Here is a 27,215-nt window from a genome sequence, read left to right on the forward strand (position 1 = left end):
TCTTCTTGGCCTCTTCTGAATTCCTGTCTTGTGTACACACACAATTTTTCTGTGGTTTGAATTTGAATTCAGTCAATTGACATGATGTGGAGGCTTGATTTTCAATACAGCTGGTTAAAACAACTGCTGCTGGACCTCCCTCTCTTATTTTACAAGTAAGGAAAGTACATACAGTAGCTCCATAATTCCGAATACAGAATTCCCCCACAATACATGTGCCCTGAAGTTATTTTTGATTTCCACACATCCACAAGCATTGCTGTTCCTGTTCCTAGGCCAATACAAATATTAGAACCACACAGGAGTTTATTAATACAAATTAGGATATGTTTTGCATAAAGACGGCATTAGAAATCTTCATTCAAATTAATTATCTGTACTAAAGTTACAATCAATACATTTCCCATATAATTCATATTCCACCTAGCAAATAACAGTAAAAAAACAAAAATAATCAATTGTACTTAAATAATTGAATGCTAGAAATTGAAGGCTGCAATCATAGGCCTCCAGAGCAACACTCTACATGCCAACTTAGAAATAAACACCATTTTTTTTCAACTGAGCTTCATGCCAGGTAGGTCTGTGTTGGCCTGCGGTGTTACATACAGATACATCTGTTTTGCACAATCAGAAATTCGTAGCTTAACAGAAATTCTGTATTGTGCACCGAACTGAAAAGACATTGGACTTGCTCCATTTGTCATATGCATTTATATCTTCTACCACAAGCCACCTACTGTGCCTACGTCTTACCCGTCAGACTGTGGTGATAGGCATGGCCAGAACGTGTCCTGTATAGAGAGAGGTTTCCATTTTGGGGACTAGTAGTACCGTGGCAATCAAGGGGTTTTGAGGTTTTGAACTGCAAAAAACAAACCCTGAACACTAAGCCATTACTGATAATTTAGTATAATTCCTGGAAATGCATTTCTACAACCAGCTTCCAACATCAGTACCTTCAGCTCCATGAGAATCGATTGTGTCAGAATTTTCTTTCAAGTATAAGATTAAAGTTGACACAGTGGACTGAGGATCAAGTAGTTTCGTGAGAGGTATTTCCACTCTCTTTTCCGTAAAGATACGATTCTGTAGAGTAAAGGCTAATGTAGAGTCTACACCCAATGATGAAAGTGGCGTATGCATTGAAAGATCAACAGGGATAGTTTTAGCCAGGCTTTTCAAAAGTGCGATTGCATAATCTACAGGCTCATTTAGAGAGTAGTTTTTGAATCCAGCTTCACCAGCAAGCTCAGGATTACTGCCTGCCTCTTCAGAAACAAGTTCATAAAAACGACTCTTCAGCGACAAATTTTGAGATAAAACATGATCAGCTAAAGTTTGAAAATTCAATTTTAACACAGCTTGCTGAGGTTTATCCAGAATTAAGCTTCTTTTTAGATATTCATGAATCTCATTCACTTGCAGATCCTCTATTCCTTTCGTTTGTAACCTATAGTTTTGATAGTGTTGTTGATCTTGCAAGGTTCCGAGATTTAAAGCACCCCAGTTAATGGACTGTGCTGGAAGGCCACTGTTTCTCCTGTAATGACAGAAGAGATCCAGGAAGGAATTGGCAGCTGCATAGTTTGACTGTGTTGCGTTTCCAAGAAACGATGAAATAGAAGAATAACATACAAAGTGGTCAAGCTCCCTGCCTTGCATGGCACGATGAAGATTGATTACCCCTGCTACCTTTGGATTTAAAACTTCCTCAAAGTTTGACATGTTGAGGGTTTCAAGAAGCCCATCGTGTAAAGCCATAGCACTGTGGAATACACCTTTAACAGGAGAGTTTGGGAAAAATTTACTGATCGACTTGATAGCTTTCTCAACCTCTGAACTGCAAACAATGTTAGACTGCAAGTTGACTATTCTGCTCCCTTCACAGTGATCCTGGAGAGCATTTATTTCTTTTTGCTCCTCTGTGCTTGGATTCCTCTGTGAAAGTAGCACAATGCACCTGCCTCCATTCTGAGCTACAAATTTTACAGTTTCTAAGCCAAGCCTAGTGAATTCATCTGCGACTATATAAACTGCATTCTGCTTAAACATTCTCCTCTCTGTTTCAGTCTCGGGTATATCTGATATCTTGCTGTCTTCCTCATCACTTTTTAGTACTGCAACTGGGAAATTCTTGCAGTTGAAATAGGATGCAACATCAGGCCTCAGATGCTTTCCTGCTTGCTGAAAAATGAAATATGCAATATCTTTTAATTGTTTCATATTCATTGACTTCAGCCAACAATACATCTCCTTCTGAGATCGTATCAGATATGCTTTCTGGAAAATGCGGATAAGACTGACAGTGTGAATATGGATATTTTCATGATCACTCACAGCCAGGTACCTCAAACATTCTGGTTGTTCATTGCCATAAACCAGTACAACATCTCGGAGATGGAAAAGACAGCTTAGGCCCTCTTTAAATAGTCCATTTAGTGGAGGTAGAAAAAGAAGGGCATTGCACTGATTAACACGTTGCCATAGACCAGTTGTATGGTTTGTAACTATTATTTTCCAACCTAATTCCTGAGCTGAAAAAGTAAGCACTTTGCCCAAAACTGACTCAGGCTCAGTGCAAACAATACCTAATATTTCATTATGTTTTGGCACTGGCAGCGTTTGATGAAAAATCTCCCTTGCTACCCAGAAGAACGAAGTGCATGGTATATTTCTGAAACATGGAAATTTTTGAGTACTGAAACAAACTGTTTCTGGAATATTAATTCTTGACGCTGCAGAAACCGGATAACATGAAGCAATATGATCTCCCACTTTTACCTTTTTCACCTCACTACCTGTTGCTGTTACAGTTCCAGTAAAGTCTAGAGCTAATAGCTTGTGTTTATCTATAGTATCTGAATTCCAATACAAGGTTTTTCCAAACTTGCAGCTGGACATGCTAACAGGGAAATAGTCTTCTGAGTGGATGCTTATTTTTTCAAGTTGAACTTCAACACTGTGGTTGCCAAGTTGAGTACGTGAGTTGGCAACTTTAACTGACAGATCATTCATACAGTATGGATCTCCTGTACACAAGATGCAGAAGTCTGAGTTCTGAAGTGGGTGGGAAGGTGTATTGAAGGCTGTGGGTTCAATCTGTGTGCGCCTAATTTCAGAACTATAAATTCGTCCCTCATCAATCCAGACTTCTGGATAATCCTGTGCTTTATATTTTACTAAAACATCAGCTGAGGCCGAGATATCTATTGCATTTGTAGAGCTGATGTCAATAATCTGAAACGTTATTTCCGGGACTTCAACCATACACGTTCGAGCCATGCCGTACAAACCAAAGCCAGTGTTTATATGGTCTACTTTCCTTTCTGATGTCCTGTAAGTGATTACTGTAATGGAGCAATGGGACTTCTTCTCCTTTAATGCAATAACAACTTGGCGAAATGCCTCACAGCATCTTACTGAATGTTTCACCACTTTCTCTGGCAAATTTTCATTCAGTTTTTGGATGCCCCACATAAACAGAACATCATCATATCCCTGCAGTTCCATATTAATCTTACTTTGTGCATAGGTATCTGTTCTCTTAGCTGCCAACAATTTCTCCCATTCCTGATACGCAACAAATCTAGACTCGCTATGTAAGTAATTCTTGAGCTGCTGCGATATTCCAAATTTGTCAGCAAACACCACAACTCGAGGTGCTTTGGGCAGATTATGCATTGCTTGATCAGAAGTTATTTCCTTCCACTGATTTTCAAACAACAATTCATTTTGTTTCCTGGGAATTTCCTGCACCAAATTAATTCGAACACATCTCAGTTCTACCAGAACGGAGCCTTGTTTATCTGTGAAGCATCCACAAAACTCTAAGAAATTGTCAGTGGACTTGGTTGTTTTTAAATATATAATCATTTCCTCTTCCAATGAGCGAGCACCTGCAAGACTACTTATACCAGAAGGTAAAACTACTTTGTTATTGGAAGTAACTGCAGCCAGAATACCTACCATTTGCAGAAAACAATCTAAAAGGACTGGATGGATATAATACTCGTACATTTCTTCTACTGTTTGTCTCTTCACTGTAACAGTTGTCACAGCTTCTTTCAAGTCTTCACAATAAAATACATTACTTAGCTGCCTGAAAGTAGCATCATAGTTGGATCCAGACTGAGCCAATGTTTCATAAACCTCATCTTCGCTAACAACAGATCTACACCTCTGAAAAATGTCTTTTAAGGAAATACTCTTTTCTTCAATTGATGTTTCAGGGTTCTTTCTGACTTGTCCCGAAGCATAAACTGTATTAGCTGAACCTGATTGTATTCTGAACTTTGACACTGTTTGTTGTGGCTCAACCTTTATCTTCAAAGCATGGAGATTTTCATTTAAAACACATGGTGCAGGGAAAAATATATTCATTTGACAATAACTTAAGGGTGCTTTTGGCCTTGAGTTCGTCATCACGGCTGCCAGAGCAAGTTCCACCAAAACGGCTACAGGAATTAATGCAGCACAGTAGTTCTTGTGCTTATATAAATGTGGTTTCAGAGCCTCAGAAATAGAACAAATGAATTCTGAGTTATCCTTATTTGTACTGCAAATTAAAGAATGGTTTGAGCTTACACCTCTGTTGTTTGCTTTCTGATGCAGCATGAGTTTCTGATGATCAAAGTGATACCTGGGATAAGCTGATGGTACACTTTGATAACCTTCATAAAAATGCTGCCAATTCACATTCAATCCCAATTCAAAAAGATCTTTCACTAGATTAAGAAGAGTCACATATTCCCTATCCGTTTGCAAAGAATGAAAAACTCTGGTTTGCGTCCCTAATGTCTCAACGATGTATCTCTGCAAAGCTCTTTGAGGACCTATTTCCACAAATGCAATGTTGTCCTTGCCTCTTGCTGATGTCATTATGGCCCCTGCAAAAGAAACAGGATTGTCGAAATCAGTCTCACACCATGAGGGGTTCCGAAATATGGCTGCTTCTAGGGCTAATGCAGCACAGCTTTTATTGTGTGAAATAGAAAGATACAAAAAATACAAGCCAAGCAATTTGTTCTAGCCAGCAGATAAAGACCTTCGTACGAGCATCAGGCCATGCCACGTTAGCCAATCATATAGGACAGCACGAGCTGTTCACGCGCTATTCATGCTCCAAGGATGCTTCTAGCTATGAGATCACCCTGTAACAATAAGAACTTTGCTCATGCTCTCATGTACAAGCAATCATTTTCCCACATGTCCCCTTTTCTTGTTTATATTATTAGAGGAAAAGAGGGACCATTAGTCCAAATCGTACACTTCATTGCCTAAGCGTCTACACTTTGCAACATAAATTCCTCTTGTAACCCCTGTGGTGGGCCGTGGTCGGTACCACCATGCAGTGCATTGGGAAATCAAAGAGGGTATGCATTGAATGCAACAACACACCATAATGAAGCCAGCAATACATGCAATTACAATCAATAATATTTTTCTTAACCATAATCCATTAGGTAACCAAGAAGACAACCACTCCCATGGATCAAAACTTTCAGGTGGATTCAAAGGATTATGGGCTATCATTTGTTCCATATGATCAATAGTAGCAGAGATATTGGTCGATTGATCAGTTATATACATGCAGCAATGAGAATGAATTAAGGCACAAATTCCACCTTTAGAAGCAAGGATCACATCTAAAGCATAAAAAGTTTATAGAATGACTTCTCTTATTTCTGACATTTCTGTGTTAATCATTTTTAAAGCCAAGATAGTAGAATTAAACAAGGCTTCAATCCAGTTTGCCAGTTTATGCAAATCACGGTAATTCATCCCTACACCTAAAGAGGGAAAAGGTGATTATACTTCCCTTCTGTTACGCAAACGAACCTCTGGGAGCTTATCTATTTTATATATCAGGGGTATCACTATTCCTAGAGTGTAGGTTCCAGAAAGGCAAAGGGGATTTTTTGTAGGCTTTTGTGCCACAGAGTAAAACCATAAATCAGATTGAAGCAAATATGCAGATTTACTGCTTTTTCTCATCCAGTTGAACCAAACATAAAAATCTCTACACGCAGCCTGTTGTTCATAAGTCATGTAGGTTGTGACATTATTAACTAAAACCTTTGGTCTGCCACTCATGGTTGTAACATTAAAAAAACAAAAAGATCCATTAATGTACTCATATGTCCAATTACAATATGGATAATGACCTAAAATTTTTTGCTATTGTGATTAAAATGAAAACAATAAGACACTATTTCTGCAAGCAACAAAACACAGGTGATAAACTTATACGATTGTCCTTCATATTATTGCTAATCTTAAATGAAGCATTTACTGGAATACTAGAATACCATCACCAAAAAAAGCTCAAAACTTCTCAAAACTTTTTAAAATCATTTTTCTCAGCAGCTAAAAAGGCACTAGCCAAGCATATTTCGCTTCAAGCATATTCCACTTGCTGTAACTAAAAAGATTGCAACAAGGTCGAGAACAGAGCCCATTGTCTTCGTGGGCCGTGTTAAAAAACCATATTGCAAGTTGCTTTCTGTCCGGGAACCATGCCAAAGCACAAGAATGAAACAACTGGAACACACTGAAATCCCTTCACCCCCTCCCTTGCCAAGAGTCCACAATAGTTCCAAGACAGCCCTCTGTACATGCTCAGGGGAACACATCATAGGGCAGGACTCCTGAGGGAGGAGAAAAAAAAAAGAAGAGATCTGGGGGGTAAAATCCAAGTGATGTCAATAAGGATGAGAATGGTAAATTAGTCCAATGGCCACTTCCAAGCAACCTGTGTGATATTTCATGGCTCGATTATTGGCATGTAAAAACCACAATCCAGAAGAAGTCACACAACCATTTCTGCAGATACAGGAGCCCATTTGCTGTAAATAAGTCTGATGTATTGCTCCTTGTACTGCTGAGTCAAAAGTCCAAGCCCAATGAAGTGCGATGACACAGATGGGATGGTTGCTATTAGGAGGCAGCAAAACTGTAATGATGTTTGGTGGTTGAAGTGGCTTCCCAGGGAAAAGGGGGGCCAATGCAGTAGGGATGAAGATGGCCTTTCAGCGTGCCAGGAAACACTGGAACAGCTGTGGAAGAGCCTCTTCCATTGCAGAGGTGATTGTGATCTTGTCCGCTGGATTCTTGTGTCCCTTAAGGGCAGAAAATAGTGGAGACAGAGTGGAAGTGGGCAGGTCCAAATAACTCTTTATCCAATTCAGCTGTCCAAGAATTTGTTGTAAATCCACCAGTTTAAGATGATCAGGGAACTGTAGTTGAGGCGTGACTGGAATGGCAGCAGATGCTGTCAGCTTGTGTCCCAGGCACGTAATAGGTAAGGTCCGCTGGATTTTTTCTTTAGCCACTGTCAATCCAACAGGTTGTAGCCTTTGCAGGATTTTGGGACACGGAGGAGGACCAGGCCGTGGCTAGCAGGCCGTGGCTAGCAGTGCCCACTGACTGGCAGGCTTTAAGCATGTCTGCAATGGCTATATTTGATGTTGCCATTAGAAGGCGCAGCACTTGCTTACAGTCCTCATTTGCATCAGCAAACGCAAGCTGGCGTACAATCAGTTCTTGTGCTGCCAGGTCCTGAACTTGCCGCTTGAAGGTATTATACAAGCGATCAACAGATTGTCCATAGGGCTTTGCAGGGCCCTGTCTGATGCTGTCCCACCGGCCATTTCGCTCAGTCTTGTCATCAGGGACAGAGGCCAAAGCCTCTTGGGCAGCAGTTGTAGTGGCCTCCCAATACTGAGGATCAAGAGCCAACTGTTGGGCAATGGTAAGAAAATTGCCTCCTCCCGTCAGCCCACCGAGAACATCGGTTTGGGTCAGCATGACGGGGGCTGGGGGTGCAGGAGCAATCACAGGGAAGAGATTAGGAGTTGTACAATCAAAACCCAACAATGGAGCAGCGGCACAGAGAGATTCTTGGAGAGGAGTAGTAGAAGCGGTGCCAGAGGCCTTGGGTGCAGGAGGTGGAAGAGTGGGGGGTGCTGAATGCGAAGATTCTTGGAGAGGAGTAGTAACGGGAGGTGCAGGAAGTGAAGAATGCGGAGAATGCAGGGGAGGGACGACAGGAGGAGCCGAAGGGAAAATGTCCGGCGGTTTAGGAGGTAGGTTTGAGGCAGGCAAAGCGGGAACCGGGGGGGCGTTTGAAGAAGCTGTTGCAGCAGCCAGAAGAATGTTTGAAGGAGTTAAGCACGACATAGCTTTGTAGACGTTACCCCAGGCATGCAAAACCTTTACATCAATCTGAGGATGATTTTGAAAGAAGTGTCCAATTTTTTTCCAATCATCTAACCCCCAATTTCCGTCCTGGGGGAACCACGGGCAGTGAGTGTCCAGGGCTTTTATAAGGGACTTAAGGTCAGCTTTCCGAACAGCAAGGTTGTTACTGGCCAAAAGGAATTTAAGGTCTTTAAAAAAATTTTTCTGTGGTGCAGAGAGAGACTTTCCCATGATTGCAAGAGTTGCAAAAAGAGCAGGGAGCACTTACCGAGGGATCCGTAGGAGGATGAGTGAGGCGCCTTTTTGCCCTGTCCGGGCGGAGATAAGTGCTGATAAGTCCGTAACGTAGTCCAGAATCACATTCACACGGGAGCTCTCACCGGGGATCCACTACGTGGATGAACGACGCGTCTGCAGCCTTTGCGGGGCGAGGTGAGAGCTGAACGTTGTACACACGGGAGCACTCACCAGGGATCCACTACGTGGATGAACGACGTGTTGGTGAGTGCTGAATAATGAAAAACAGGCAGTCACACGGGAGCACTCACCAGGGATCCACTACGTGGATGAACGACGTGTAGGTGAGTGCTGAATAATGAAAAACAACGTGAAGTCCGAAGGCAGTCACACGGGGCACCAATTGTCGAGTTGCAGCTCGGCATCCAGGGAAAAATCAGTCTCACACCATGAGGGGTTCCGAAATATGGCTGCTTCTAGGGCTAATGCAGCACAGCTTTTATTGTGTGAAATAGAAAGATACAAAAAATACAAGCCAAGCAATTTGTTCTAGCCAGCAGATAAAGACCTTCGTACGAGCATCAGGCCATGCCACGTTAGCCAATCATATAGGACAGCACGAGCTGTTCACGCGCTATTCATGCTCCAAGGATGCTTCTAGCTATGAGATCACCCTGTAACAATAAGAACTTTGCTCATGCTCTCATGTACAAGCAATCATTTTCCCACACAGGATCCCGAACCTGTCTGGCCCAGTAGGTGCCTGTAACAAAATCGCCATCTGAAACGGCCTTCCCTGTTGCTGTTGAAATAAGCTCAATCTCTGGCTTCCTTTTCTTTAATTCTGATAAGTTTTCTGAGAGTTCTGTTAGTACCGGTTCTATCATGTGGCTGTGATATGCAGCTGGCCCATCTAAAGTATGAAGAAATATGTTTCTTTTACTGAAGTGCTCAGCCAGATCTTTCTGAATGGAGTGGATAGACACTTCATCTCCTGATAAGGTGCAGGACAAAGGACTGTTAAATGCTGCAACGCAGACTTCCCCTGAATATGCTCCAAGGGCTGCTGACACTTCTGCAACGGGAATGTTGTCAACCACCAGCATTCTGCCTCCAGTGACTTTAGCCTGTAGCCTGCTTCTGTGGTAGATGACTTTGACAGGATCTTCCAGGGAAATCAAGCCAGCACAATGGGCAGCAGCTACTTCGCCAACTGAATAGCCAACAGCACCAATTGGCTTAACGCCCCAGTGTTGCAGGAGTGTAACCAAGGCCACCTGCAGAGTAAAGAGTAAGGGCTGGGCAACTTCAGGCCTGGGCAAATCATTGTGCTCACTTTCTGTTAAATTCAAAATTCCAGTGGGTGAAAGCTGTTGAAATAATTGCTTGATTTCAATACATTTGTCTCTGAAGACGGGCTCAGATTTCAGCAGGATTCTACATATCCCTTTGAAATTCAAACCATTACCAGAGAACACAAAGATCAATTCTGCAGGCTTTTTCCGTGAAACAGTTTCCATTTCAGTTGAATTAAGCTGTTGCTGTAAGTGCTGGAGAGAGGATGCCACAAACGCTTTCCTGTATTTGTGGTTTATGTGACTTCTTCTACAAGCAGATGTGTAGGCCAGATTTGGGAGTGTCGCTGATTCACTGGTATTAAGGTACCTAGCTGTGTCTTCTATCGCCCGTTTGAGAGAACTCCTTAAAGCTGCCGAAATGACAAATAATTCGACGGGCCTTTTGGCTGGAAGGGTAACCTGGGCCTGTTTAAATTGTTTGACAACCACATGGGCATTGGTCCCACCAAATCCAAAACAACTGATCCCAGCAACTCTGCCGAAATCCCTGGACTCCTCCCACTTCTCCACTGTTGTTGGGATGGAGAGATTCAGTTTCCCTGTATTTATGCTGCTGGTGCTCTCTGAGAAGTGCAAGGATGGGACTATCTTCCCATGGTGCATCATGAGAAGAACTTTGATTAAGCCTGCTGCCCCAGCAGCCGACTCTGTGTGCCCAATGTTCCCTTTAACGGAGCCAATCTTGAGAGGGGGCAAATCGGGAGGCCTTTTTCTGCCAATGACATTGCCTAAGCTCTCTGCTTCAGTGGCATCTTCACTAGGGATTCCTAGACCATTTGTTTCAATGTACTGAACAGCTGAAGGATCAATATATGTTGGATAAATGTTAAGTAACAACTTCTCTTGTGCTGCTTGAGATGACCGCGTGCCTGGAGCAACAGAACTTCCATTCTGGTTGATTGCTGTGATGCTGATGATGCCCCATATTTTGTTGAATTCTTCCTGTGCCTATTTGTGGACAAAGGAATACACAATGTTATCAAACATTAAGTAACTATTGCAGCATGATTATATTTAGATTTGTTTTAACAGCGACAGCACTGATCGATTTTGTTTGAGAGCAGTGTTTGGACCTTTCAGTAACACTGAATCTTCTCCTCATCTGTAACTTCCCGTGACATGTTGCTTTGGTGATATAATTACCAAAGTCCATGATCCCAAACTACCTACTGCAGGCCAGTAGGATATACAACTTTATGCTGAATTCACTTTTTTCTGCACCATGGTATTACTCTTAAGCATTACTTACAGTACAAGAGCAGCAAGATATTACAGCCATTTATTTCGAGGGATATTGGGGAAATTTGTAATTATTATGAGGCAGTTACGCATTTTTTAGTGGCTAACTATTTCTTGTTGGACTGTTGTCTGGTTAATAGTTTGGAATACTTCATTAGTGAGTAAATTAAGGGGTCAGTCTGGTGTAATCAGAATGTCAGACTAGTACTGGGAAGATCAAGTTTCAAATCTGCTTTCAGTCATTAATCTAATCGTGTGGCTTTAGATCAATGACCATCTTTCAGTCATTGGATAACAGGGTAGAGCACAATGTATGCCACCTTGAGTTCCTTTGAAGAAAGACAGGATATAAATATAATAAATAAATAGTATCTGTTTAGAAGAGAGTCTCATGATAATTGGGAATCTCTCCAATAACTTCTAATTTAGATACCAATCAGAATTCGGAGGTTAAAACCTCTAGTTCAGGGGATCATGCCAAGAAACAGCAGCCAAAGGTAGATGGCCATTTTGAAGGCTTAGTGACATAGGCAGAGAATCTTTCTGGAACTGTTTCTGGAGATTTGAGATAGAGTAGCATCAGTGCTACCTTGAAGGAATGCCTGTTTGCCTCCACTTAGGTTCTGCTTGGGCATATTTTTTTTAAAAAGCAAATATTACAAAGACAGCAAGTCTCTGGTGTTCTCCTTTCCAAAGCACACTAGACCCAATGAACATCCCTGGGACATTTGGGAAATTGAGAGTTCAGTATAAACACCCTACCTTTACCAGTGGCTTTAATAAAAGAACACCACATCCTTCTCCTCTTCCATAGCCACCTGCATGTTTAGAGAAGGGTTTACTAATTCCGTCAGGTGATAAAAGGTTTGCTTTACTCAGAGATACAAACTTCCAAGGCTCTATGATGCAATTTACTCCTCCGCAGATAGCAGATTCGCAGTCTCCTATATCAAAGGTACAGAAAAACAAAACGAACCTGAAATCATGAAAGAGGGAAAACGAATATTTCATTCACGTAGCCACGAGGTGTTGATACCATCTGTGTCATCATGGTGATTTCTCTTGCAGAATCCTTTGTTGGGCATATCTTTGTCTCTCATCTCCATGTTTTAAACTGGCCTCTCCTGGATCAGGCAGGGCATAAGCAGTGGAACGTTGGTTGTCAAACGTAATCCGTTCTGGAAGACCATTTGACTTCCAAAACGTTTGACAACTGAGGCGCAATTGCCGGTCGGCAAAATCCACTGAAAAAATGGAGAAATGCACCTCAGAAGCCATTTGACTTCCGAGGCACGTTCAAAAATGGAAGCATTCACTTCCGGGTTGTCAGCGTTTGAAATCCGCAACGTTCAACTTCCAAGGTGTTTGACAACCGAGGTTCCATGCACCACCTAGCACAGTGCATTACAGTTGATATAATACACAGAAAAATCATTTAGTGATCCACTAAGACCCTCAGCAATTTTCAAGTGGTCTATGGGGGGGGGGAGTTTGGGAATCACGGTTAATGGTATGCATAAGAAACCTAGTAACCAAGAATACCTTGTTTAATGGCTTTGTAACCAAGGTCCAAAGCAGAGAGAAAAGATGAACAAGCTGTATCAATGGCAATTGATGGTCCAGTCAAATCAAAACTGTATGAAATCCGATGAGCAGCTGTACTCATTGCTGCCCCTGTGGCATCATAATGGTTTATTTCAGCAACTGCCCTGCTGGTTATAGATTCATAGTCTCGATTCATCAGGCCTGTAAATACAGAACATTTGTTTTTAAGGTCAATTTACACTCAAATCTACATCTAGTACTGGTTTTTATCCTTCACCTCCTATCCTACAATTATTTATTATTTCACTTTTATTCTGTGCTTCTTCTAAGGCACTTAAGCAACATGTGTTTCCCCATCTCAGTTTCCCTTCACAGTAAATCTGATAACCAGCCTCGCACACAACCAACATGCTTAAGTTTAAGTAATGCCTGAAGGGGTTAAAAACACAGAGTGAGCTCTCCTGCCAAGCTTAGCTATGTCACGTCCCCTGACCTTGGGATGAGATAGGTAATCAGGCTTATGCTCCCATCTACTTGAGAAACTCAGTGTATGAGGAGGTTTGAGCTGCTTGTTTCAGCTCAGCCACATGGCTCTCACCAGCCACCCTTGTGTTCGTATTCCAATAAATCTAGGAACTTTTACCACTTTGTAACTAAGCTAAGTTTTCCTGCCTGTGCAATGTTTTCTGATGAACGTATGGAAAAGCACATGAAGCTGACATTTGATGAGTTTGTAAGTAAACCAATTTTTAAATTACCAAACCTGTGGCCTTTTCCTATGCTGGGGAAGAGAGGAATTTAGGAACTCACTTGGAAAGACATATTTTAAAGGGCTAACAATATTATCCAATATTGTCAATTCTGACTAAGCAATTATCTAGCGTCTTCCAACATCATTTTATTTGGAATTGCCAGGTGTAAACACCCATATAGATGTGGTGTTACCAATCGTTGTGTGGCTCCCTCTAAAGCAGATATATGGTATGCAATGTAAATATACAAAATCTTCTGCATCATAACTATTATCTTACCAACAAAAACCCCTGTTTTGGTACCACTAATGTTTTCAGGAGTGACTCCTGCATCTTCCAGCGCTCTGTAGGTACATTCCATGAGTAACTTTTGCTGAGGATCCATACGCTCAGCTTCCTCATTGCTGATGCCAAACAGCTTGTTATCAAATGCATTCAATCTAAAAAAAATAAATGGAGGTATGACATGATATATGGTGTGATTCATATACTGCTTAATCCAACATGCTCTGATAAGATATACTTAAAATTCATTGAAGCCTAATACTACATGTTGTAAGGTAAAGGGTAAAGGGACCCCTGACCATTAGGTCCAGTCGTCACCGACTCTGGGGTTGCGGCGCTCATCTAGCTTTATTGGCCGAGGGAGCCGGTGTACAGCTTCCAGCACATAAATTGTTAAGATAGGACACAGCAGATAGGACACTGTGCCCATGTCATTTCATAGTACAGTGGTACCTTGGTTTATGAACTTAATCTGTTCCAGAAGTCCGTTCTTAAACCAAGGCGTGCTTTCCCATAGCAGCGGGGACTCAGTTTACAAATGAAACACACTCAACGGGAAGCGGAACAAGTTCTGCTTCCAAGGCAAAGTTCACAAACCAAAACACCTTCCAGGTTTGCAGCATTCTAAATCCAAGTTGTTCATAAACTAAGCTGGTGGAAATACCAGTGAAACACCATGGCTTGAAACTATTGCACCAGGAAAAGCTGCACTGCAGTATAATCAGGGCTCCCCCTCCCCCACCAGAACTCGCTGGAACTCAGTTTGGCATCTCTCAGGTGGGCACCATTGCCATTATAAGAGGACAAGGGAGGTGTTCATAGTGAGTTCCACCACCTCTTTTTCTAGAAAAAGAACGCTGGGAATAAGGATAACTCTCGTGTGGGAGACAACAGTGCTAAAATGGGTTATAGCTGCCTTAGTCCCAGGGTATGATCTGAAGCAAGAATGAGGCATTTGTTGGGCACACTGGCTGTGATTTATGGGACATTTGGAGGAGCATAGAGACAACATCTGGTCTGAAGGCACTTAGGGACATCTCCTTACTGAAGCTGAGCAGGTCCAGATGTACCTGGGTTGGTGACCGCCTGGGAACTTGGATTCCATGATGGGTATAAAGTATAATGAAATAATAATGATAATAATGAATTTATTATTGTTGTGGCGATTATTAACTAGTCACGTTTTCAGAAAAAAAGAACTCAAAGAGACTTGAAATGTGTCTCTGCTCATGCTGCTCACCAAACCACCTCAGCATGAGTCCTGCCCTTAAGGCCTTCCGATCATGTAGTTGGAAAAGAGATTAATACCCACACTCTGAATTGTAGCTGATGAGCAGAATGTGGAGGGACATTAGTATTATGATGACATCACCTTTTTTTGTGAAGTTCATATAGTGTACAATTTCAGCATAAGATTTGCACCCAAAGCAGCTCCCGTAGTGTGGAAATGCATTCATTATAACGCAGCACTTTGAGATTGCTCGTTAGTTTTAAGAGATATTTTGAAAGGTTCATATAATAACACATATTATACCAGCGAGTCATTTCAAGGGGGAAATCTGCAAGTTTAGAAAGTCTGAAGGATTTATTAGCAAAATATATGACTTACTCATCAAGAAGAGCAGCACGAGTTGTACGTATTTTACCTGGTTTGTCGTCACCTGGATCATACCACTCTCTAATGTTAAATCTTTCTGGAGGTATTTCTGCAGTGCAGTTTCTGCCATTCACTAACACTTTCCAGAAACTGTCAATTCCTTCACCTGTTGCATGAAGATTTAAATATACATTTTTAGATGTATTAAAATATACTGTTTCCGTTTTCAAAATGTCAAACCTGTCTTGTTCAGTTTATCTGAACTTACATGAGAAATCCAACTTTCAAAATGCGATACAAATTAAATTTGCATTTCAAGTGCTACAAAATTTCAAATTTCATAGAAAACTGGACCTTTTCCTAAATCACATAATCTCATTATACTGTCTGTAATTTTTCTGCATGCTGTTCCTATGAAAATTGCATTTAGCTGCTACCATATTTGTTTGGATGGCATCTCGCAGATGAGAGCCATCTAGTTGTGAAGGCATAAGGTTAGCATAGGTTAGCATATTCCAAGTTCAGGAAGGCAAAATACATAATTAAATTGATATGTGCTATTCTGCTTGTTGTGGAAGTTAGATCAGACATTTAAAGAGTATTGATGAGATGCAAAATTCCAAGATTTGTCATGTAACAAACCTGAATTTCCAGTGGACTTCATAATATCACAGACATTCACTTCTCCATGTTCATCATGTTCAAACAACTTCCAAGGTGTTTGACAACCGAGGTTCCATGCACCACCTAGCACAGTGCATTACAGTTGATATAATACACAGAAAAATCATTTAGTGATCCACTAAGACCCTCAGCAATTTTCAAGTGGTCTATGGGGGGGGGGGAGTTTGGGAATCACGGTTAATGGTATGCATAAGAAACCTAGTAACCAAGAATACCTTGTTTAATGGCTTTGTAACCAAGGTCCAAAGCAGAGAGAAAAGATGAACAAGCTGTATCAATGGCAATTGATGGTCCAGTCAAATCAAAACTGTATGAAATCCGATGAGCAGCTGTACTCATTGCTGCCCCTGTGGCATCATAATGGTTTATTTCAGCAACTGCCCTGCTGGTTATAGATTCATAGTCTCGATTCATCAGGCCTGTAAATACAGAACATTTGTTTTTAAGGTCAATTTACACTCAAATCTACATCTAGTACTGGTTTTTATCCTTCACCTCCTATCCTACAATTATTTATTATTTCACTTTTATTCTGTGCTTCTTCTAAGGCACTTAAGCAACATGTGTTTCCCCATCTCAGTTTCCCTTCACAGTAAATCTGATAACCAGCCTCGCACACAACCAACATGCTTAAGTTTAAGTAATGCCTGAAGGGGTTAAAAACACAGAGTGAGCTCTCCTGCCAAGCTTAGCTATGTCACGTCCCCTGACCTTGGGATGAGATAGGTAATCAGGCTTATGCTCCCATCTACTTGAGAAACTCAGTGTATGAGGAGGTTTGAGCTGCTTGTTTCAGCTCAGCCACATGGCTCTCACCAGCCACCCTTGTGTTCGTATTCCAATAAATCTAGGAACTTTTACCACTTTGTAACTAAGCTAAGTTTTCCTGCCTGTGCAATGTTTTCTGATGAACGTATGGAAAAGCACATGAAGCTGACATTTGATGAGTTTGTAAGTAAACCAATTTTTAAATTACCAAACCTGTGGCCTTTTCCTATGCTGGGGAAGAGAGGAATTTAGGAACTCACTTGGAAAGACATATTTTAAAGGGCTAACAATATTATCCAATATTGTCAATTCTGACTAAGCAATTATCTAGCGTCTTCCAACATCATTTTATTTGGAATTGCCAGGTGTAAACACCCATATAGATGTGGTGTTACCAATCGTTGTGTGGCTCCCTCTAAAGCAGATATATGGTATGCAATGTAAATATACAAAATCTTCTGCATCATAACTATTATCTTACCAACAAAAACCCCTGTTTTGGTACCACTAATGTTTTCAGGAGTGACTCCTGCATCTTCCAGCGCTCTGTAGGTACATTCCATGAGTAACTTTTGCTGAGGATCCATACGCTCAGCTTCCTCATTGCTGATGCCAAACAGCTTGTTATCAAATGCATTCAATCTAAAAAAAATAAATGGAGGTATGACATGATATATGGTGTGATTCATATACTGCTTAATCCAACATGCTCTGATAAGATATACTTAAAATTCATTGAAGCCTAATACTACATGTTGTAAGGTAAAGGGTAAAGGGACCCCTGACCATTAGGTCCAGTCGTCACCGACTCTGGGGTTGCGGCGCTCATCTAGCTTTATTGGCCGAGGGAGCCGGTGTACAGCTTCCAGCACATAAATTGTTAAGATAGGACACAGCAGATAGGACACTGTGCCCATGTCATTTCATAGTACAGTGGTACCTTGGTTTATGAACTTAATCTGTTCCAGAAGTCCGTTCTTAAACCAAGGCGTGCTTTCCCATAGCAGCGGGGACTCAGTTTACAAATGAAACACACTCAACGGGAAGCGGAACAAGTTCTGCTTCCAAGGCAAAGTTCACAAACCAAAACACCTTCCAGGTTTGCAGCATTCTAAATCCAAGTTGTTCATAAACTAAGCTGGTGGAAATACCAGTGAAACACCATGGCTGGAAACTATTGCACCAGGAAAAGCTGCACTGCAGTATAATCAGGGCTCCCCCTCCCCCACCAGAACTCGCTGGAACTCAGTTTGGCATCTCTCAGGTGGGCACCATTGCCATTATAAGAGGACAAGGGAGGTGTTCATAGTGAGTTCCACCACCTCTTTTTCTAGAAAAAGAACGCTGGGAATAAGGATAACTCTCGTGTGGGAGACAACAGTGCTAAAATGGGTTATAGCTGCCTTAGTCCCAGGGTATGATCTGAAGCAAGAATGAGGCATTTGTTGGGCACACTGGCTGTGATTTATGGGACATTTGGAGGAGCATAGAGACAACATCTGGTCTGAAGGCACTTAGGGACATCTCCTTACTGAAGCTGAGCAGGTCCAGATGTACCTGGGTTGGTGACCGCCTGGGAACTTGGATTCCATGATGGGTATAAAGTATAATGAAATAATAATGATAATAATGAATTTATTATTGTTGTGGCGATTATTAACTAGTCACGTTTTCAGAAAAAAAGAACTCAAAGAGACTTGAAATGTGTCTCTGCTCATGCTGCTCACCAAACCACCTCAGCATGAGTCCTGCCCTTAAGGCCTTCCGATCATGTAGTTGGAAAAGAGATTAATACCCACACTCTGAATTGTAGCTGATGAGCAGAATGTGGAGGGACATTAGTATTATGATGACATCACCTTTTTTTGTGAAGTTCATATAGTGTACAATTTCAGCATAAGATTTGCACCCAAAGCAGCTCCCGTAGTGTGGAAATGCATTCATTATAACGCAGCACTTTGAGATTGCTCGTTAGTTTTAAGAGATATTTTGAAAGGTTCATATAATAACACATATTATACCAGCGAGTCATTTCAAGGGGGAAATCTGCAAGTTTAGAAAGTCTGAAGGATTTATTAGCAAAATATATGACTTACTCATCAAGAAGAGCAGCACGAGTTGTACGTATTTTACCTGGTTTGTCGTCACCTGGATCATACCACTCTCTAATGTTAAATCTTTCTGGAGGTATTTCTGCAGTGCAGTTTCTGCCATTCACTAACACTTTCCAGAAACTGTCAATTCCTTCACCTGTTGCATGAAGATTTAAATATACATTTTTAGATGTATTAAAATATACTGTTTCCGTTTTCAAAATGTCAAACCTGTCTTGTTCAGTTTATCTGAACTTACATGAGAAATCCAACTTTCAAAATGCGATACAAATTAAATTTGCATTTCAAGTGCTACAAAATTTCAAATTTCATAGAAAACTGGACCTTTTCCTAAATCACATAATCTCATTATACTGTCTGTAATTTTTCTGCATGCTGTTCCTATGAAAATTGCATTTAGCTGCTACCATATTTGTTTGGATGGCATCTCGCAGATGAGAGCCATCTAGTTGTGAAGGCATAAGGTTAGCATAGGTTAGCATATTCCAAGTTCAGGAAGGCAAAATACATAATTAAATTGATATGTGCTATTCTGCTTGTTGTGGAAGTTAGATCAGACATTTAAAGAGTATTGATGAGATGCAAAATTCCAAGATTTGTCATGTAACAAACCTGAATTTCCAGTGGACTTCATAATATCACAGACATTCACTTCTCCATGTTCATGACAGGGACATATTAAAAATATTTCTAGCAAGAATTAAAATATTGGTATCTCTCAATAACCAGTACTGAGTTCTTAGTTTACTTTTACTTTAAATCACGAGAAAGCTTTATGCCGTAGAACAATAAAAATAGTGAAAGAAACATGGATAACTTTCTTATATCACAGACATTATCACAGACATTCACTTCTCCATGTTCATGACAGGGACATATTAAAAATATTTCTAGCAAGAATTTAAATACAGTGGTACCTCAGATTAAGTACTTAATTCGTTCCGGAGGTCCGTTCTTAACCTGAAACTGTTCTTAACCTGAAGCACCACTTTAGCTAATGGGGCCTCCTGCTGCTGCTGCACCGCCAGAGCACGATTTCTGTTCTTATCCTGAAGCAAAGTTCTTAACCTGAGGTAATATTTCTGGGTTAGCGGAGTGTGTAACCTGAAGCGTATGTAACCCGAGGTACCACTGTATTGGTATCTCTCAATAACTAGTGCTGAGTTCTTAGTTTACTCTTACTTTAAATCACGAGAAAGCTTTATGCCATAGAACAATAGAAAGAGTGAAAGAAACATGGATAACTTTCTTATATCACTCCCCCACCCAAAGACTTACCTCCAGGAAAGTTGCATCCTATACCCACAATAACTATTTCATTCTCAGACGCCATCTTTATTTTATTTTTCTACTTGTGTTGGTCACTGAATAAGGCAATCGTCCTGTGGAAAAGAAGGCAGAGTTGTAAGTATTTATTTTTAATTGGTGACGACTACTTGAAATATAAGCAACCCTTTGTGATGACCGCAGAGTAATATTCTTCGATGAAGAGCAGATCAGTTCATAAATGTGTGTCTGTGTGTGCGCGCGTGTTTACTATATATCTATACAGTACCAATCCCTGAAGTACATTGAGATTCAGATGTGATCCTATTGCAATAAACAAACAGAACAGCAGGTCACCCGGGCAACCAAGCACAGATGAAGGGAAAGTTCAAGGTATATTGTGGAGGTCAAAGAAAGAGGACTGACATCCAAATCCTGTGTAAGAAAAGTAGGCAGTTCTATAAAGATTGATACGCATACATGAGTTGGCTGCTGAAGAGGAAGTCAATGTTTTGAGACTTAAGACTCTCCTGAGGGGCAGACTGTGAGTACTGAGGGCATAGGCGCTGACTCCATGGGGCCTGAGGGGGCCCGAGCCCCCTCAAAAATTCGTTTGGGGGGCTCCGCCCACCCAATAATCTCAGGCGCCCCTCCAGCAGAGCGCCACCGCCGCCCCTCCCCCAGCCCAAAATGCACAGGGTCGGGCTGCATGCCTCCTGCCCTCCCTCCCGAGCAAAAGCTCCACCCAATTTCCTTCGGAGCTGATTAATAGGCGCAGCACACTCTCCCCTATTCGCTCACGAGGAGGCGGCGCCACTTTATCTGCATATTCATGAGCTTATTTATTATTCATGAGCTTTCGCGGGCTCCCCCAATATTTTTTATAAGTCGGCGCCCCTGACTGAGGGGAATTCCAAGGCCCCACCTTCCACTTTACCTTTAAAGCAGAATCTTGCCCCATTAAACAGTCATAGCATCCCCCAAAGGATCCTGTCAGTAGTGCTTGCCGAGAGACCCTTATTCCCCTCACGCCGCTACACTTCTCAGGGCGGTGAAACAATAAATCCCTCTTACCTCTTTTTAATAAGGAGTATAATGGGGAAAGTGCTCTAGAGCGCGTGAGGTAACTTACGCTTGACGTACTACAGGTATGCCAATTCTAGGGGGTTTAGGTGTTTTCAGCCCCCTCAATATTTGTTTGAAGGCACTCAGCGCCCCCCCCCCCAAATGTTGAGGGAGACTGGTGCAACACACACTGACACACATACACCAGTCTTGGGGGGGGGGGGACCTGGTGCCTCTCACATAACATCTAACCTTTTTAAAATAAAATAAAATGTTTCTATTACCGTGGTACCTTAGTTCTCAAACGCCTTGGTACTCAAACGCCTTGGTTCACAAATGCCGAGAAACCCGGAAGTAAGTGTTTTTGGGAAGCCGAACGTCCGATGTGGCTGTCGGCTGCTGTTTCTGGGGCGGCTTCACCTATCAGAAGCTGCGCCTTGGTTTTTGAACATTTGAGAAGTCAAATGGACTTCCGGAACAGATTAAGTTTGGTACTTTTGTTTTTGCTATTTCTTTTGCGTTTTTGTTTATGAGGCTTTTTCAGTTAATTTGTTTTTGTGACTGTGTGGAACCCAGTTCAGCTACTGAGTGAGTGAGTGAGTGAGTGACTGCAGAAATGGATAACACACACACACACACTCATCCAAACAATGACAATCATCAGTGAAGGTAAGAAAAAAAAATTAATTTTAATTTTTATCATCTACAAAACTTATTTATTTTATAGTACAGTACGTTGATTATTGCTTTCATTTTATGGATCAATTGTATTGTTAGATAGTGAAATTCATGTTAAATTTCTGTTTTAGGGGTTGTTTTTAAAAGTCTGGAACAGATTAATCCATTTTGCCTTACTTTCTATGGGAAAGCACACCTTGGTTTTGTAACACTTTGGTTTTGGAACAGACTTCTGGAACGGCTTAAGTTTGAGAACCAAGGTACCACTGTACTGATATGCTTCCCACCCCAGGATCCATCCTCATTTATTTATTCCCTGCAAACAAATCACAATGGAAGCTCAATGAAAAGCCAATGTATAATCTCCCTTCAAACAAATCAGGATGAATTTTTAATAAACAGGAAGCCAGAGATGGCTAAGTCTTCACAGCAAAGGAGAATCCTGTTGTGGACAAAGGTTGTCATCAAGTGAGACAATTATTTGAAGGGCAGAAAGCTACATTTGGGGAGGAATGTAGTCATCTGGTCTTTATGGGGTTAGATTTCATACTTCTTCTTATAAGACGGAGTAAGCCTCCAGCTTTTTGAGTTTTCTCCGCAATTCTTTCCAGCTTCTGTTTATAAACATCCTGTTTTGGCTGGCCTAGATACAGTGGTACCTCGGGTTAAGTACTTAATTCGTTCCGGAGGTCCGTTCTTAACCTGAAACTGTTCTTAACCTGAAGCACCACTTTAGCTAATGGGGCCTCCTGCTGCTGCTGCGCCACCGGAGCCCAATTTCTGTTCTCATCCTGAAGCAAAGTTCTTAACCCGAAGCACTATTTCTGGGTTAGTGGAGTCTGTAACCTGAAGCCTATGTAACCTGAAGCGTATGTAACCTGAGGTACCACTGTATATAAATTGAGCAGCTGCACTCACTTTACTCCATACAAAAGATGTTCCTGTGTAAAATGAGCTTTTCTCTTTTATTAGGAGCTATCGAAGAAAGTCCAATAAAAATAAAAATATCCCACTCACATCCCATCCCTCTGTGAAGTATTTCACACTTGCATTGTTTGCAAGAGGCTGTTTATGTTAATGTTAAGCAATTGTTGTGTAAGCGCCTATACTTTGCCCTTTGCAGAAATTTCAACCTGGTCTATTTCTGCATTGTGCTATTGACATTTAAAACATCAATTTTAATTCCTTACTCCCCAGGACAATTTTTCTATAATGACAAATCATAATTGAGTATCAGTACATTAAGGCGTGAGATGATTATCGGAACCAGTTTGCAGAAACAGCTACCAACAGTTTAGGAATGCAGCAGTTCTGCTATGGCAAGAGCAGGGGACGGAGGCATCCTCCCTTTGAGATGGAACGCCCCGAGTCTCTTCCTTTAACTGATGACTAACAATGTAGTCACAGCGTAATGAATCTGAGGATCCTCCCAGCTCCCACACAAATAAGATGTTTTCAGAAGAGCATGGAAGCTCTCCTGTTTGCACACCAGCATTTTGTTTCCGGCGGTGGCTAACCAGATGCCTCTGGAAAGTTTTGTAAAATTGTACCAGGGGTTATTCCAGATTTGCTATTTCTGGATAGGCTTCAGTCACATACTAAAAAATTCAGGCTGCACAATTAAAGCTGATAGGGTGCTCTTGCACAACAAAAACACTCCCCCCCCACACACACACCAAAAAAGGTAGAATTTTGGGATAAGGGGATTGGTGGGCAATTGCACTGGAAAGTGCGGAATAATTTATTGATTAAATGTATATATCTACTTATTGATTTATCGATTAAATGTATATACCTACAAGGATCACAGAGCAGTTTACAATATAAAAACACAAAAGTACATAATGTATTAAGAAACAAAGCAATACCCTCGCCCCTCACCTTTTCCGGATTTAGAGAGTCATCTGACCGGTGAGGGGGCCCAGCTCCTTTAAAAAAAGATCAGCCCCCCCCCCCCCCAGTTCCTTGGCCCCAAGGAGCTGGCGCTCTGGCCTCACACAGTTCAAAAGGCCTGGGTGAAGAGGGATGTTTTCACTTGGCACCTATAAATATGTAATGAAGGCACCAGGCTTTGAAATTCCTGAAGTAACATGCTTCAGCTAAGGGGTAATTCCGCTTGCTCTACTCATGTTCTCTGGGACACACATGCCGGCAAATATGCATATTTATCCCAAGTATATCATTAAGCATTAAGACCAGTGCTTTTATTAAAGAAAAAAAAGGTGTCGGTACTCAGTTTGGCTGGATCATGCCCAATATCCTTATGGAAATCATGAAACAATTGTTATGCCTCCCGATAAAACGAAAAGAAGATCTTATTATGGAAAAACTAATACTGAACCATCTTCAATAAAAGCATCCTGGGGGGCACATTGGGAAAAAAGCAGCTGAATAGCTTTGTAGGTGTAAATAAAGCACATTCTGTAAGTTTCTACAAGCAGTTAGAAACACACAAGTAAAATATTAACTGCTCAACGACTTTATGATTTCAGATAACTTCAGGTGTGCATGCATTAGAGATATATACACCACCTATGTGTGACGGGGGCAAACTGGTCCTGGGTGCCCATTTCTCCAAAACATTGTCAATAAAAGTTATGTTTGAATTAATCAGCTACAGAACAGAATGTTATCTTTTCCAAGGAGAAAAGGCTGAATTGTTCAATCTACATTACACACGCACACGCACGCACGCACGCACACACACACACACATATACACACTAAACATTATATGTGGATACTCACATAAACAAAAAGCTTGAAAGACATACACATAATGTACAATAGTAGTACAGAGAACAACTTGAAGCATTCTGTTTACATATTTAAGATTTCCATACAATAAACACAATCACATATAAATAAAGCCCATCCTTTTTTTTTAATGCACTTCTCCATTTTGTTTGTTTCTGCAACCAATACTTCCTCTGTTTAATAACACCTACCTTAGGCATGGATTTCCCAGGTTCCATGTGCTCTTTATAAGGATCAGTTATCAGTTACAGTGTCAATGAATCCCCAGTCCTTAGTCTCTGTACAAAAGTCTATGGCTCCCTTAGTTGTTCTTCATATTTTCTAGACGCATTCAGGCTAGGCTGTCTGGTTATACCAGAACAGGCATCATGCTTAATTGGCAAGTAAACAGCACGTGGTTTTGTACACTGTCTTTCAACAGTCAGAGATCGCAGAAGCTAATGAAACATGAATAAGATTTAGAAAGATAAAATTGTCATGGCAGAAGCAACAGCCTCAGACCAAATGAATAATGAGATCCTAGGCAAGATAAATAAATCTTACTTTTTTAGCACAGTGGATAACACTATCATAATTATAAGTGTCCCATATTGTAATAGGAAGATTGGTTTTACTGGTCAGTTGCTGCAACTATGTTAAGGGAGCTACAGAAAGAGAGCCAGCTGTCAGTACATTGGTACCTCGGGTTAAGTACTTAATTCATTCCAGAGGTCTGTTCTTAACCTGAAACTGTTCTTAACGTGGAGCACCACTTTAGCTAATGGGGCCTCCTGCTGTTGCCGCGCTGCCAGAGCACGATTTCTGTTCTCATCCTGAAGCAAAGTTCTTAACCCGAGGTACTATTTCTGGGTTAGCGGAGCCTGTAACCTGAAGCGTATGTAACCCGAGGTACCACTGTACATGCCATCTCCACCCTGACCAGTCCCCTTACCAACCAAAAGCATTCCTCAGTGTCAAACTAGATATGATGCTAAATGCATAATTGCCAGTCACGTCCCTGTGTGTTTTTAAAATAAGAAGTAATCAACTTTTTGTGGGTTGAGGGCTGCATCCCTTGGGGCAAAGTGGTGGTGGTGGGCAGAGCTGTAGCTACAGGGGGGACTAGCCAGGTTGTTTGCCCCAGGCGAAGCCTCCAGAGGGACAAAATTGAGGCTTGCGGCGTGTGTGTGTGTGTGTGTGTGCGCACACACACACACACACACACACACAAGCACATCGGGGGGGTGCCAAACTGGGTCTTTGACCTGGGTGAAATAAAGCCTAGTTTCGCCCCTGGTGGGGGGACTCACATAGCAGTCAGCAGCTATCCATTTCTATTTCCCTCCTCATGCTTGCTCTCAGCGGTGGAGCAAGCCGATTGGGCACCTGGGGCAGCGCTTGTGACCGCAGGGTGGGGCCAGTCGCCCAAGGGGGCGGGGACAGTCGCCTGCGGGGCCTCCAAGGAGTCTGCCTGCCTCCTCCCATTCAGCCACCCTACAGCTGAGGGGGAGGTGGCGGGCAGACCGTTTGGGGCAGTGCTGGTTCTGTGGACGCCCAAGCCACTGCGTCACTCCCAGGAGAGACGTGTGGTTCGGGTGCACTGCAGGCCCTGCGCTGAGTGCCTCCCGACATTTTGTCACCCCCTCAGTGGTGACACCCGGGCCGACCCGCCCCCACCGCACCCCCCTTCCTCCGACCCTGCTTGTTCTCCCTCCCTCTCCCTGCCCCACCCTCCTCCCTGCGACTCCCAGCCTATTCATCCATTCTGCCCCACACCCCACAAACATCAATTCATACAAGCACAGAGAAACACACAGGCCACCTGCTTCCCCCCACCCCACCCAGCCACTTTTGTAGTTTGGTCTGCTTTCCCTCTGTTATGTACTGAGTTGAATAGGATCCAAACTGCAGCAGTCTGATTGGTCCTAGAACAATAGGATCCAAATTGCAGCAGTCTGATTGGTCCTAGAACAATAGGATTCAGAATGCAGCAGTCTGATTGGTCCAAGAACAATGCAGCAGTATCATTGGTTGGCAGGAACCACCCAATCATACTCCAGATACAAGTGAATCCACAACCTGATTGGCTTACAGTAGAATTCCAGAATTAACCAATCATGTGCAGCCCATTGTGTAAATAATGTATATAAAGCAGATACGTTGAGGGGACATTCATTCATTCCTCCTCACCACTATGAGCTGAATAAAGAGCATGAAATCACTTTGCGACTCTGAGTATATTTCACTGGCGACGAAGGTGGGATCCCGCTGAGCTGACTGCCACACACAGCACCGCAGCACCGCCACCTGCCGCACCGCTGCCTCGCACCGTGTATCCAGGCTTCAGCTCCGGGACACAAGGAACTCAGAATGGCAACCGACAGCAGCTTCTCGCCGTTCAACCCAGCATCTGGAGACTGGGAAGTGTACGCCTCCCGTTTCACCTTCCTTCTAGAAGCCAAAGGGGTCACCGATGAAGAAGACGCCAAGAAGAGGGCGATATTCTTCAGTGTCTGCGGAGAGGAGACATTTGAAATCGCCCGGGCTCTCCTTGCGCCTGAAGACGTCGCTTCTGTTCCATACAAAACAATAATGGAACAGTTGAAGGGGCACTTTTCGCCGCAGCCCTCAGTGGTGGCTCGTCGAAATGCCTTCTACGCAAAGCGGCAAGCCCCTGGGGAAACCATAAC

The 27,215-nt window shown here is 42.2% G+C and overlaps 1 protein-coding gene and 2 long non-coding RNA genes across 4 annotated transcripts in view; 2 read left to right on the top strand and 1 right to left on the bottom strand.

Moving 5' to 3' along the window:
* LOC310689715 overlaps window positions 1-12,685 on the top strand; it is an 83,690-nt gene extending 71,005 nt beyond the window's left edge. The window contains exon 2 of the long non-coding RNA XR_014517613.1: window positions 12,566-12,685. This is a non-coding gene — a long non-coding RNA (uncharacterized lncRNA). The remainder of the gene's footprint in view (window positions 1-12,565) is intronic.
* Window positions 1-20,159, bottom strand: LOC310689698 (mycocerosic acid synthase-like polyketide synthase). The gene is made up of 7 exons (XM_083467604.1): window positions 20,060-20,159; window positions 18,764-18,917; window positions 13,613-13,773; window positions 12,579-12,782; window positions 11,799-11,980; window positions 9,171-10,745; window positions 1-4,902 (listed from the first exon to the last, which is right to left on the bottom strand). The coding sequence occupies exons 1-7, from the start codon at window positions 20,112-20,114 to the stop codon at window positions 934-936; spliced, it is 6,300 nt and encodes a 2,099-aa protein (XP_083323730.1). The 5' UTR covers window positions 20,115-20,159; the 3' UTR covers window positions 1-933.
* Window positions 20,112-27,215, top strand: part of LOC310689717 — a 24,625-nt gene continuing 17,521 nt past the window's right edge. For both annotated transcript variants that reach the window (XR_014517615.1, XR_014517616.1), the window contains exon 1: window positions 20,112-20,185. This is a non-coding gene — a long non-coding RNA (uncharacterized lncRNA). The remainder of the gene's footprint in view (window positions 20,186-27,215) is intronic.

Source organism: Podarcis liolepis, assembly GCF_965112155.1.
Source record: "Podarcis liolepis genome assembly, chromosome: 12".
NCBI classification, from domain to species: Eukaryota; Metazoa; Chordata; class Lepidosauria; order Squamata; family Lacertidae; genus Podarcis; species Podarcis liolepis.

Bases quoted from the DNA above. Each gene is read 5' to 3' on its own strand.
- LOC310689698 (XM_083467604.1), bottom strand. From the start codon at position 20,114: ATGGCGTCTGAGAATGAAATAGTTATTGTGGGTATAGGATGCAACTTT. The intron at 18,918-20,059 runs GTAAGTCTTTGG...TTCATGCAACAG, and splicing joins AGGATGCAACTTTCCTGGAG to GTGAAGGAATTGACAGTTTC. The intron at 12,783-13,612 runs GTAAGATAATAG...CTGTATTTACAG, and splicing joins CAAAACAGGGGTTTTTGTTG to GCCTGATGAATCGAGACTAT.